Source organism: Petromyzon marinus, chromosome 14 (genome assembly GCF_048934315.1).
Source record: "Petromyzon marinus isolate PM22_M1 ecotype Great Lakes invasive population chromosome 14, UKy_Petmar_22M1.pri1.0, whole genome shotgun sequence".
Classification (NCBI taxonomy): Eukaryota; Metazoa; Chordata; class Hyperoartia; order Petromyzontiformes; family Petromyzontidae; genus Petromyzon; species Petromyzon marinus.
This window is the reverse complement of record NC_133680.1, coordinates 14,143,074-14,157,301: the sequence shown is the minus strand read 5'-3', so window position 1 is coordinate 14,157,301 and position 14,228 is coordinate 14,143,074. Positions and strand designations below refer to the sequence as shown.

General features: G+C 46.8%; 1 protein-coding gene across 3 annotated transcripts in view; it reads right to left on the bottom strand.

Annotated features, from left to right (window-relative positions):
- Nucleotides 1-4,457: 4,457 nt before the first annotated feature.
- The window catches only part of AASS (aminoadipate-semialdehyde synthase), a 57,496-nt gene continuing 47,725 nt past the window's right edge, over nucleotides 4,458-14,228 (bottom strand). For all 3 annotated transcript variants that reach the window (XM_032954008.2, XM_032954010.2, XM_032954009.2), the window contains 2 exons: nucleotides 13,742-13,918; nucleotides 4,458-7,075 (listed from right to left, as the gene is read on the bottom strand). In XM_032954008.2, coding sequence (XP_032809899.1) covers nucleotides 6,960-7,075; nucleotides 13,742-13,918 — 293 coding nt within the window. In that variant the 3' untranslated portion in view covers nucleotides 4,458-6,959. The remainder of the gene's footprint in view (nucleotides 7,076-13,741; nucleotides 13,919-14,228) is intronic.

Below are 14,228 nucleotides of genomic sequence, written 5' to 3'. Positions count from 1 at the left end.
ATGGAAGCGCTCAAGCGCAGTGACGTGGCACCGATATGTTTTCCACGTTTCGTTGCAGTAATGGAGCGTTGGGATGACAACGGCCCCGGTAAACTAGTCGCTTTGTGGGGCCCGACGTCCACCCCGCCGCCCTCACTGGGCAGGTGGGGCGCGACATCCGCCTGTTCCGCTCCCTCCTCCACCGTGTCGGTCGGCTCCTGCCGGGCCCCCGCCGAACAAGTGATGGGGCCCCCCACGCTAGCGCCCACTCAGGGGGACATGCTCGTGCTGCTGGCCTCGGAGACGCACGGGATTAAAGCACACGGTCGTGCATACCGCAGCTGTCACTAACAGAGGGGCCGCGAACCGCACTATCACCTGCGAGTGATTAACTATCAGCTGCGGGGAGCGCAGCTGCACGCGACGAACTGTTAACGCGCACGCCCGTGCACACTGCGGCCCCGCTAACAAAAGGGGGCCCCGCGAGTGCTGCTCACACCTGCGCGATTCCCTCACTCGTGGTAGTGACCCCACGATCACCACCCCGCATTCACTCTCGCCGCGCGTTCCCCCACCGCTACCCAGGACTCGGCTTGCACACGCAGTCGCTCCAGACTGAAATCGCAGACACCACACCACCTATGCGCTCTGCTAACTTTTATTCTCAGCGCAAACCACAATCCCTGAAAGTAAGCTGCTCGGGTCGGCACTACCCGGGGGGAGTATCTTGCAAGAAAAGCCGAGCCTGCTGCTGGCTACACTCCCAATCACTCAAGCGTCGTCCTACCACATACCTCCTAGCTGTACTCACGGCGTCGCACGGACGCTGTGATAGGCGGAGGGAAGAGGATGAGAAAGCCTTGCCTAACACTGTGTCGTAGCAGGACTCACTGGCGTCGCACGGATGCTGCGAGCGGCTGAAGAAGGCAGGACAGCAGGGGGTTCTAGATGGCCAAGATGTTGAAGATGAACTCTTTTTTTTGTTCCCTGGTCTTACCTTTTTATATCCAACTTCCAAGGACCTGGGTCACGTGATACCGCGCGGCAAATTGTGCTTGTTTCCTTGCAGTAGCAGTAGTTTAGTGCCCCCGACCTATTGTTTTCTTTTCCCGCACCTTTCACTCTTGCCCACCCTGTATTCAGGAATGTGTGACTCATCGTGCCGATTCAATAATATGTTTGCACCCACACACTATTAAGCCGATTCAGGGGCACTGCGAAGTAAACTGTCCTGCTGGGTCGAGCCAATCTCCTGGCATCGGAAAACCATTGGACATTCCCCAGAGGAATCATTGGATTAAAACCTGACTGCCAGACGACCCAACATCAGGACATTATGATGTGTGTGCGATGTGTGTGTATTCAGTGTGGGGGGCGGGGGGGGGTTGCGGCACCTGCAGGGTGGCTTTGAGGCCGTGGCACCCCAGCTTTGTTATTCTGCACATATCTTTGTTATTGAAGACGCACTTGTGCAGTTTGCAGAAGGCAGCACTGGTGCCTTGTCGATGGTGGCCGTTTGGGAGATATAACTCCCATTTTCTCATTTGCCCAAAACGCGGACCAAAAATTAAATCGATTGATCTCTGGCTAAACCCTTCGAAAGTGGTGACACAACACCTATAAACAAAAAGTGCGAGGAAAACAACAATAGTTCTTGATGCTGCTCCCGACACTATTTTTTATCTGTCGAGCAGTGAAGATCATATCTGCAGTGCCCCACGATGGTCAGAATCCGCACCACCTCCTCAGCCAAGATGCAGGCCCTGATCTTTCCTGCTACAGTGAGTATTTTTTGTACGTTTGCCCACTGACAAAGAAATGATCAGTCTATGTTAATGGTAGGTTTATTTGAACAGTAAGAGACAAAATAACAACAAAATCCAGAAAAACGCATGTCAAAAATGTTATAAATTGTTTTGCATTTTAATGGGCCCGACTGAAGTTTGTGTAGGTATAGATACCTACGTGGGGGTAAATATATTTTCTGAGGGGGGGTCGACAATTTTTGCAAACCTTTTAGATCAACTATTTACCCCCCACTTTCTATAACTTTTTGGACTTCTGCAAGCCGCTTATAATTTTGTTGGTGGAGAAATGGACAAACGGCCCACTGGGCTTTCACAATTGTTTAGTATCTGTGTATGTTCATGTAAGGTTTTTAAGATAAGTTTTGAAATATATTTTTTCGCCCGGGCAACGCCGGTTACTTCTCACGAGTTATATAATTTACCCTACATTTGTTTTAATCTTCACACACTCCCGGGAGCACCAAGCTCGCTCACTCTGAAACTCCCCCCCCCACTCCGTGCTGCCCCACACGCCCTGGAAAGGGGAGAGGCCCACGCCCACCCTCTCGGCCCACGGGCCTGGGGAGGGAAACAGAGAGGGGTGGGGGGGGGGTGCGAACTCACGCTCGCGTGACCAGTCTAGAGGGCCTCGAGTGAGCGTGGCCACAGCACCGCTTTACCAGAACATTTCATTAACTCCTCGTACGAGACAGGAGCCTACCCTGTGGGTGGTTTAAGACGTAGGTTTTTGCTCTTGATTACAGCTTCACTCGAACCACTGAAAAATCGGAATCACGAGGATTTTGTATTTGTAAGATGAGAGGTGAAGTGTGGGGAGCCGAAAGTGTTAAATTCTCGCCGAATTTAAACTGGAAATTTTTTTAAACGATGTATTAACAACCACTTGGGGAGTCTGGCAGCAAGATGGAGTGATCAGGTTATCTGACAGGCGGCTGGTAGAGACATGACAGTAGAGCTCGGGGAAATGGAGGCTTGAGGGATGAGCGGCATCACCATATCCAACTGCATTATACACGTGTGTACGTGTGTAGTGGCATAATGCACGCAGGGTTTGCAAACAGCAGTTTCATTCATGTACGGGGTTGCAAAGTGAGGTCAGGTCAGGACGAGCAGGTGCAAGCGTGAGGCCTGGTAGACAGCAGACAGAGAGACGCCAGCAATTAAGGAAAGAGGCAGTGATTGGCTGGCTGCAAATGTAAACACGGAGTAGGCGCCAAGAAGGCGAGAGATAGAAGCGATAAGAGGGGGAGCATGTGCAGGAGACGCCGGGGGGAGGACACCGGCTTAACGAGGGTCACCTGGGGACTCTTAATGAGGAGGGGGATATAAGGGGATGTGGGAAGCAACGGAGGGGAGTTAGTTGGAGATGAAGACGTGAAGAAGTCAATACAAGAGAAGTCCGGGACCTCGCCCTCCACACCTCGTCCTCCCCAGCGGTGTTGGCTGAACCCCCGCTGGGGGCACGGGCGAGGTTGGATTGGAGGTGTGGGTGTAGTAACAGGCTAGTGGAGAGGGTCGCGGAATCCTTAGTGCGAGTGTGATAGGCTAGTGGCGAATAGGTGAGCGGGATATCAATGTGAGGCTAGCGAGGTGAGAAGCTAGCGGAGTATACAGCAACAGGCCAGCGGAAACCAGGCTCACGGAGCCAGAGAGAGAGCATTCGTGACAGGCTAGTGGAGCAAAAGAGGGAGAGTTCACGACGGGAGTATGTGGTGTTGAACGTGAGGAGCCTCCATGTGGGAGGCTACGAATAAAGTGACACAGGAGAAAAATATGAAGTTGTCCGCATGAATAAACGCCACTACACGTGTGTAGTGACACAGCGCCGACTCCTGTACATCAGCAGCAACTGCAGTGGACACTTAGCACACACGCCATTGAGCATATACACGGTGTGTGTGCCGGCAGGGCAGTGGAACTGGGGTAAGGGTCACGGTAGACCTCAAAGGGAGGCCCCTGGAAGCCTCTAGTGGGTTCGAGAAGGGAGGTGCAGCTAGGGTGGAGCCAAGCCACGCCGAAGGGAATATAAACTTTGACGGGACCCCGGGGTCCCATAAGTCTCGCATAAACTGCGTTGCGACGTCATTTTATGTCCGTTGAAGGCTAACGATACGGCAATCTATTCCTCTCGACGAGCTCTATACGATGCGATAATCAAAGTTTTGTTTATGACTACTGCATTTGTCCTCGCTGTGCTTGGACGATATGACAACAGAATGATCCGTGCCAGGTGGGTCGTGGCGTTTGTGCGTGGTGGGACGGAGTTGCCAAAAATAAATCAATTATTTACGATTTTGACTTCCATTTATTCGGGACCCCGGGGTCCTGCCATGAGGTTCATATAAGCAGCGGAGAGCGAGAGCTCTGGGCTGTCGGTTCTGGGAGTGGACTCGTCTCGTCATCGTCGCCGCCTTCGCCCGATCATTGCGCGGCCGGACAGTAGTTGGCCGTGTTGGTCGATGCCGTCAGAGCAATGTGGACAGGGTGGTGTCTGGGCCGGGCCGTGTGGCAGCGTGGTCGAGAGAGAGGAGGCCGGAGTTTGTGGTGTGAACTAATAAAAGAGAGACGGTGCCTCCTGCGACTACCTCGTCTCCGACTGAATGTGTGCGCCGCACGCCACATGCACACACGCCTCGAGGGGGGAAGGAAGAAGAGACGACACTACACGTGTATAAATATAACACTTATTCCGCCAAAGATGCTCACAGATTATTGGCGAGATTCCAACTCTCAAACACCCCCATGAAAGGCATTAGAATGTTGGGAGTGTTTGGCAGGATTGTACTGCCCTGTTCATGGAGCCTTCCAGTTCGCCTGTGCACAGGATAGTCAACACCATTGCCACACGGGAGAATGTGAATGAAAAACCACACACTGGGCATTTCCCAAATCTGTGTAATTAAAACTGTTCTGCAGAAACGATGCCATGTTGCGCATTTCAGCAAGACAAGTCGAGGTGCATTTGTTGTGCCTTAAGTTGAGACACCTGAAACGATGGCAGACAATTTATATTCTATTTTTGTAAATGTGTAATTCTGTTGCTTCGATGCAGTCATCATGCGGCATGTGGGGAGACATGTGACCGATTAAAGAGAGTACTGGACTGGATTTCGTACCCATGTGCCCATCACATTAACAGGATCCCCGACTGGACAGTTACGGCCTGTATGTACACGCAGTGTTTGTATCACACTTTGGCTTCTCAAGTTTCCAACTGATAGTGCTGCTCACATGTGATTTGTTACAGCAATAGAAAACAGGTTACACAAAGCGTTAAATTGCACTTCAAGCATTATAAAATAAACAGCACTCATGTCCGTGGTTATATGTACGAAATACGTACATGATACAGATTTCAAAGTGTTGTAAATGCTAAGTTATTCACATGTAAATGCTATTAAACTATTCATAATAAAGGTTTTTGGGTTAGATCGCATAAGTATAAATGTGTCGAAACCCTCCACCACCCAATACAGCCAATTAGTAAGGGATGTCACGTAAACAAAACGCCAAATAGTTACTTCAGCCCACCGGTGTGTTGGAGAGTAAATCCACAACAAATCCAACACACCGGTGGGCTGAAAGAGTAACTATTTGGTGTTTTGTTTACGTGAAAAATCCCTAATTGGCTGTCGGGTGGTGGAGGGTTTCGACACATTTATACTTATGCGATCTAACCAAAAAAACTTTATTATGAATAACATTGGTTGTGAAAGCCTACGTGTTAAGCTTTTAAACTACATTTACATAATGGTATGCTTGCAGTCTCTTCCACGTGCAATGGGAAACCGCACTACAGTGAAGTTTACAAAGCATTATACTGCGACAACTTTCCACACATTCAGTTATACGACTACGACTGACCTTTTCAGTCATCCAGGAAGTCGCGTGCATATTCCTTCTCATTGTAACAATGCGTTAATACAGCATTTCGAAACCGTTTCCTACTCAGGCAGGCTTCATTGGTCCAACCGGTGGACAATACACAAACTGCTCCCCGAGGGAAAAAGGCACCATGGCACGCTTGCCATTGCTTCTGAAGACCAAAAGATATGGTAACGACGCTCGATGCAATGTGTATTAAAAACTAAATGCAAAGAAAACGTATGCATATTTGTTCTAACATTACCGCAAAACCACAAGGCCAAATGTTCACAAATTCATGAAGCTGTCCGAAGGGTAAGGTATGAAAGTGCATTATTGGTCCCATTGCATGGGTGTTGGTGTAGGACTTTAAAAGCACTTCACCGAAGGAACCTATTTTACATTGAGTGAGCTTCCTTTGATTCGACTTTGTGTCCATGGTACAGAAATGTATGCGTTACTTCCAGTGGACCTGTGGATTTAACTTAGTGCAATATTAATCCCATACTTAGGTGAGCATGCATAACTCGCAATTGGAAGGCTGCACGTTGAAATCCCGGTTAGGGGTCAACTCAGCCTTTCACTGCACTGGAGTAGTAAAATTATTACCACTAAAAGTCAAGAGTGGTAGTTTTATGAATACGCCCGTCGCACACTGGGGATCGCATTCAATCCTTGCCTCACCTTCCCCGCGCTGCTCGCTCGGCTGTCTGCTCCCCACTCACCGAGTGCTACACGGCAATAGAACGGGCAGCTTTCACCCCGCAGAGGGAATGGCATCCCGAGTGGAATAATACATACAGATGAAACTAAGCTGTAAACTATTAAACTATGTTTTATTTTATCTTGCCAGGTAAGGCCCACTGAGCTATGTAGATCTTTTTCAGGAGCGACCTGGCCACAAATGACAGCTCAACAAAGTGGCTTATCATGTGGAAATTTCGAGCAGCCAAATACATCGATTCTAAAAGTGGAGGGAAAACCGGAGGACCAGGAGAAAAATCCATGCTACTACAGGGAGAGATATGGAATTTCCGCCACTGATTTAAGCTCTGTCCCATTGTTAGAGCAAAAAGAAAACGTTATTTAGCATTTTACAAAATGACTGTAAAGTCATAAAAACAAAACATGAAATGAGCAGAACATTCACGGCAGAGACAACTCAGAACTGGGAAGAGTTGCTGACACTGGGAAAATGAATAGCTGAAAAAGCGAAATGGTGCTGGCGGAGTGCAGTGGCGCTGGGAGTGGTGGCGCTGGGGGAATGGTGGCGCCGGGGGAATGGTGGCGCAAGGGATTTCGGTGGCGCTACTGGACAGTGGTGCTGTCAGAGTAGATGATTCCCTCGGCACGGATTCTTTCCAGCAGGGGTTGGTAGATGTGAGGCTTTAGAGGTATCACCATGCCCTTCTCCCAGATCTCTCCTGCAGTCACACAGGGGGGTACGTGTCAGAGCATCACACAGATATTTGCCAGTAAACAACATCCCATCATCCGTCAGCCTAAAGTAATTATATATTGATGGTTTTTTGGGTTAAGAGCCGTTTTTGGCGAGTCTTGACTTGCGTCTCAGCACCAAGCTATGTGTGTGTGTGAAACGAATGCTTATGGGTGTCCAGGGCGGCCTGTAATTCCATTATGAGTTTATTTCCATGTCACTGTAGTCCCTATAGCATATGTTGGGAAACAATGTTGTACACAACGCATGTTTCGTGAGAGATCTGTTGATTGCAAAATTAGTCTAAATGTAAATCAGGGTTGGGTAAATCCAGGCTTTCCACCTCGGTGGCTTTGTCTCTCCATGTGAACAAATCAACGGATGTGTGCAAAGTTACATGTGAATGCAGAGGACTGTAAAACACATATTGGGCTCTGCACGTCCTTGAAAAGTTTTGAGTTTGCCAATTGCCACTGCACACGGTAGTTGTACAACTGTGAGTTGTACAACTGTGAGTTGTCTCACGACATTCAAACATTGGGTATGGCATTGGTCCTCCATCAATTGGAGCTGTAAGGCTGCATATGAAACGTCTGACATTGTGAAGAAACTCCTAGTCAATTTAATTGGAAACGTTCTCACTACTGACACAATGCCAATTGTTAGTTATTTTAACGGCATAGGCCGAGGTGTTAGTGTGCCTTTATGTCTCAAAGCAATGCATTCTTTCTCTCCCACCACAGGTCTGACCAACTGGTGTTGTCTTTATAGAGTTGCCGATGTGGAAATCTTCTTTGGTTCTTTCGGTAAAGTCACGTAAAATGAGAATAAAATAATAAATTGATAAAATAAAATAACACAATAATATTCTCACGACGTTTCGGCCACAACACAAGCGGCCTTCATCAGGTGAAGGGACGAGACTGTCTGGTAGGACAGCGCTGGAGTGAAAGAGCCACGTTCAGATCACGACCTTTAAGCTGTGTGAGAGGAAACAAAGCGCCTTGACAAAGGAATTAGCATATAATTTAGCATTGAAATGGCTGAGTGATTAGCTTGTGACTTGTCACAGAAATAGCTATGTTAAAGTTAAAGCATACACATCTGCAGAGACACCCCTTGATAAAGGAATTAGCATAGAATTTAGCATTGAATAGCTAAGTTAAAGCATACACATCCGCAGAGGCACCCCTTGACAAAGGAATTAGCATAGAATTTAGCATTGAAATAGGTGAGTGATTAGCTTGTAACTGGTCACAGAAATAGCTACGTTAAAGTCAGAGCATACACATTCACCGAGGCACTTAGTACAAATCAAACAGGAGAATTTAGCATTGAAATAACTAGGCGAATTTAGCATTGAAATAACTGAGTGATTAGCTAGTGACTGGTCACAGAAATGACTATGTTGAAGTCAAGGCCTACACATCTGAGCTATTCACAGTACTATATAGTGAACCAATAAAAGACTAAAATATAAATTACCTTAATGTTATCAATAAACTCTATATTCTCCAATCAGCTAAGCTACCAACAATAAGTCGTTATATATCACAATGCTATATGGCGAAAAAAAATGGGTGGATTTTTACCCTCAACTTTAGCACCACGGATAGCTACGGGCCCCGTTCAGACGGACGAGTTCATCCATGGTCGGAACAGAGGAGGGGGAGAGAGACAGCTGCGAGGCGCTATTATACTCCATGTTGTAAACCATACCATTAACCGTGGTGTGAGACGTATTAAGAGTCAATGCTGGCGAAAGAGCTGCAGTCTGAAGGTCATCGTAAAATACAATTAATTAAGAACAGAAATGGTTTAAAACATCTTTCCAATGGTTACCAAGCCAGAATCCATCTTCTCGGTTGAAATTGTCTCTGTGCTTGTATATGTGAATGGCCTCATGAACGAATCTCTCATGGTAGCCGGTTGGTTTGCAAAGAACCTCCGTCTTGGAGAAGTCAATGTCATGTGAGCCCACTGAATTATAACAGTGATCTGCCACGGCAGAGGAGTTCGTCTTACCATGTTTCAAGTCTGCTTTATGTTCGCGGATGCGGTCCGAGATATGTCTTTTGGTTTCTCCAATGTAGCTACTACCACAGAGGCACTTTAGTTTGTAAACGCCCGGGTACTGTATGTCTGGAAGAGCATCTTTTACAGATGGAACTAAATCACGGATTTTATGTACTGTGTTGAATCGGACCTGGATCTTGTGTTTATTCAGGATTTTGGAGATCTTTTTAGTGACCCCTGCAATGTAGGGTAAGGTGATGGTTTTGAGTGGCTCCACAAGAGGATCCTTCTTCATGACTGGAGTGATGGCTTTGCGGATTGTGTAGACAGAGTAACCATTAGCCCTGAGAGCCTGGTGTACGTGCTTGAGTTCACTGGTAATGTGTTCCTGGTCGGAAATGCATTGGGCTCTATGGTATAGAGTCTTGATGAGGGAGTTCTTCTGGGATGGAAGGTGGTGGGAATCCGGTTTCAAGTAAGCATCTGTATGGGTAGCTTTCCTGTAGACAGAGTGGCTCATTGAACCATCATGTCTTCTTTTAATTAAGACATCCAAAAAGGGTAGTTTGCCATCTTTTTCGACCTCCATGGTAAATCTGATGGCTGGGTGTATGGAATTGATGTGGTCGCGGAATTGGTCTAGAGCAGGCTGGCCATGTGGCCAGATGACAAAGGTGTCATCAACGTACCTCTTCCATAAGGTCGGGCGTAGAGTGGCAGTCTGGATGGCGTCAGTTTCAAATTTTTCCATGAATACGTTGGCTACAACCGGAGATAGGGGGGAGCCCATTGGGGTGCCCTCAGTTTGTTTGTAGAAAGTTCCATTCCAGGTGAAGTATGTGTTGGTTAAGCAATGTCTCACCAGGGGGGGTACATCAGTATGCAGTCCTTGATGAACCAGGTCTTCAATGATAGCAATGGTGTCAGGTACCGGGACTTTGGTGAACAAGGACACCACATCAAAACTGACAAGCAGGTCGTCTGGGGACAGGGAAATGCCTTTGATTGTCGATACCAGGTGAGTAGAATTTAGTACCGCAGAGGTGGTTTTTCCAGTGAAAGGTCGCTGTATATCAGCAAGAAAACGTGCCAGTTTGTAGGTGAGGGAGTTGATAGTAGAGACGATGGGACGAAGGGGTGTATCTTCTTTGTGTATCTTTGGAAGGCCATATAATCTTGGTGGTCTGGCAGCAGAGGATTTCAACGAGAACTGTTTGATCTCATCAATTAATGCTGTTGAATCAGAGATGATTTTGTTCGTTTTGGTGACCAGGCTGTTGGTGGGATCTCTTTTTATTTTTGTATAGCTGCCATCATTGAGTAGTTCTTGAATTTTGTTGTTATATTCTGTTTTGTCCATGATGACAGTGGCATTGCCCTTGTCGGCTGAGAGGACGACAATATCATCCCTCTTTAATTGAGATCATTCAAAACGTTCGTCTTTGCTGATGTTGCTGGGTGGCAACTTAGCGTTTTTGAGGGTTGCAGCGATTTCAGATCTTGCTACGTCTGCAGAGATGTGACTCAAGCCCTTGAGTGCAACGTCGACATGGGCAATGATATCATTAACCGGTAATATAACCGGTAATATATAACCGGTAATATAACAACAAAATTCAAGAACTACTCAACGATGGCAGCTATACAAAAATAAAAAGAGATCCCACCAACAGCCTGGTCACCAAAACGAACAAAATCATCTCTGATTCAACAGCATTAATTGATGAGATCAAACAGTTCTCGTTGAAACCCTCTGCTGCCAGACCACCAAGATTATATGGCCTTCCAAAGATACACAAAGAAGATACACCCCTGCGTCCCATCGTCTCTACTATCAACTCCCCCACCTACAAACTGGCACATTTTCTTGCTGATATACTGCGACCTTTCACTGGAAAAACCACCTCTGAGGTACTGAATTCTACTCACCTGGTATCGACAATCAAAGGCATTTCCCTGTCCCCAGACGACCTGCTTGTCAGTTTTGATGTGGTGTCCTTGTTCACCAAAGTCCCGGTACCTGACACCATCGCTATCATTGAAGACCTGGTTCATCAAGGACTGCATACTGATGTACCCCCCCTGGTGAGACATTGCTTAACCAACACATACTTCACCTGGAATGGAACTTTCTACAAACAAACTGAGGGCACCCCAATGGGCTCCCCCCTATCTCCGGTTGTAGCCAACGTATTCTTGGAAAAATTTGAAACTGACGCCATCCAGACTGCCACTCTACGCCCGTCCTTATGGAAGAGGTACGTTGATGACACCTTTGTCATCTAGCCACATGGCCAGCCTGCTCTAGACCAATTCCGCGACCACATCAATTCCATACACCCAGCCATCAGATTTACCATGGAGGTCGAAAAAGATGGCAAACTACCCTTTGTGGATGTCTTAATTAAAAGGAGACATGATGGTTCAATGAGCCACTCTGTCTACAGGAAAGCTACCCATACAGATGCTTACTTGAAACCGGATTCCCACCACCATCCATCCCAGAAGAACTCCCTCATCAAGACTCTATACCATAGAGCCCAATGCATTTCCGACCAGGAACACATTACCAGTGAACTCAAGCACGTACACCAGGCTCTCAGGGCTATGGTTACTCCGACTACACAATCCGCAAAGCCATCACTCCAGTCATGAAGAAGGATCCTCTTGTGGAGCCACTCAAAACCATCACCTTACCCTACATTGCAGGGGTCACTAAAAAGATCTCCAAAATCCTGAATAAACACAAGATCCAGGTCCGATTCAACACAGTACATAAAATCCGTGATTTAGTTCCATCTGTAAAAGATGCTGTTCCAGACATACAGTACCCGGGCGTTTACAAACTAAAGTGCCTCTGTGGTAGTAGCTACATTGGAGAAACCAAACGACATATCTCGGACCGCATCCGCGAACATAAAGCAGACTTGAAACACGGTAGGACGAACTCCTCTGCCGTGGCAAATCACTGTTATAATTCAGTGGGCTCACATGACATTGACTTCTCCAAGACGGAGGTTATTTGCAAACCAACCGGCTACCATGAGAGATTCGTTCATGAGGCCATTCACATATACAAGCACAGAGACAATTTCAACCGAGAAGATGGATTATGGCTTAGTAACCATTGGAAAGATGTTTTAAACCATTTCTGTTCTTAATTAATTGTATTTTACGATGACCTTCAGACCGCAGCTCTTTCGCCAGCATTGACTCTTAATACCTCTCACACCACGGTTAATGGTATGGTTTACAACATGGAGTATAATAGCGCCTCGCAGCTGTCTCTCTCCCCCTCCTCTGTTCCGACCATGGATGAACTCGTCCGTCTGAACGGGGCCCGTAGCTATCCATGGTGCTAAAGTTGAGGGTAAGAATCCACCCATTTTTTTTTCGCCATATAGCATTGTGATATATAACGACTTATTGTTGGTAGCTTAGCTGATTGGAGAATATAGAGTTTATTGATAACATTAAGGTAATTTATATTTTAGTATTTTATTGGTTCACTATATAGTACTGTGAATAGCTCAGATGTGTAGGCCTTGACTTCAACATAGTCATTTCTGTGACCAGTCACTAGCTAATCACTCAGTTATTTCAATGCTAAATTCGCCTAGTTATTTCAATGCTAAATTCTCCTGTTTGATTTGTACTAAGTGCCTCGGTGAATGTGTATGCTCTGACTTTAACGTAGCTATTTCTGTGACCAGTTACAAGCTAATCACTCAGCTATTTCAATGCTAAATTCTATGCTAATTCCTTTGTCAAGGGGTGCCTCTGCGGATGTGTATGCTTTAACTTAGCTATTCAATGCTAAATTCTATGCTAATTCCTTTATCAAGGGGTGCCTCTGCGGATGTGTATGCTTTAACTTTAACACAGCTATTTCTGTGACAAGTCACAAGCTAATCACTCAGCCCTTTCAATGCTAAATTATATGCTAATTCCTTTGTCAAGGCGCTTTCTTTCCTCTCACACAGCTTAAAGGTCGTGATCTGAACGTGGCTCTTTCACTCCAGCGCTGTCCTACCAGACAGTCTCGTCCCTTCACCTGATGAAGGCCGCTTGTGTTGTGGCCGAAACGTCGTGAGAATATTATTGTGTTATTTTATTTTATCAATTTATTATTTTATTCTCATTTTACGTGACTTTGCCGAAAGAACCAAAGAAGATGAATCATTGCAGTCACGAAAGCTTTAAATCGAGATGTGGAAATCGTTGTGTTTTACATCTCAAAGTTATTTTATCATCTGAGCAGGGCAAGGAGTTGAGCAATTCAGCCAATGTGCCAGCTCATACTGAATTTTCTGCGGACTCATCCAATACTCCCTATTTTTTGGTATATATATATAACCTGCCACTCTACCTAGAGCTATGCTTCCGGTATCCCACCTTGCTTGATATATATCCCGGACTAGGAATAGCAACAGCACTGAGTATTGAATAGCCGTCGAACGAATTTACAGCGTTAAGCGCCGGATTCACATCCCGATGAAATTAACCGAAATTGCCTCCTTGCTATCGGAGGCAGTGGCACGATTTTCTGAACACTGACACCAGGAGGGACATTCGCCATCGTGTGCACGGGACCCTGCATGCATGCGTGCGCAAGAGCGAGCTTTGGGCCTTGTACCGTTGAGCACCATCTTGGCAGCGATAGCACAGGGGTAGCCCACGGTCTTGGCCATGGCCGAGTAGCCGCCGCGGTCTCCGTAGGACACCAGGTTCACCACCGTCTTCTCCCGCACGCCGGTGGGCAGGCGCACGACCACCTCGTTCCTCAAGATGACCAGGTCACGCTCGTCGGGACCTGCGCACGCCGTACGCACCACCACTGCTCAGCACCACTGCACGACCTCTATCGGACGGCCGTCAAGTCCACTGCGTTGCCAGCATCTACTTAATAACTGAACAAATCCCTGTGCTGTACAAAGTCAGCAAACGTAATTTTGATTCTATTTTGTGCGACATATTTCATTTTTCGAGCAAAATTTAACTTTTATAGTAAACCAGCCTTACTACCCGGCTTCGCCCGAGACTTAGATTCACCACGCCCGGCCGCCTTTGTCTCCCCAGTGGTGATGTTCACACACCACACCAGTTACTCGTTTGAGGCTGAG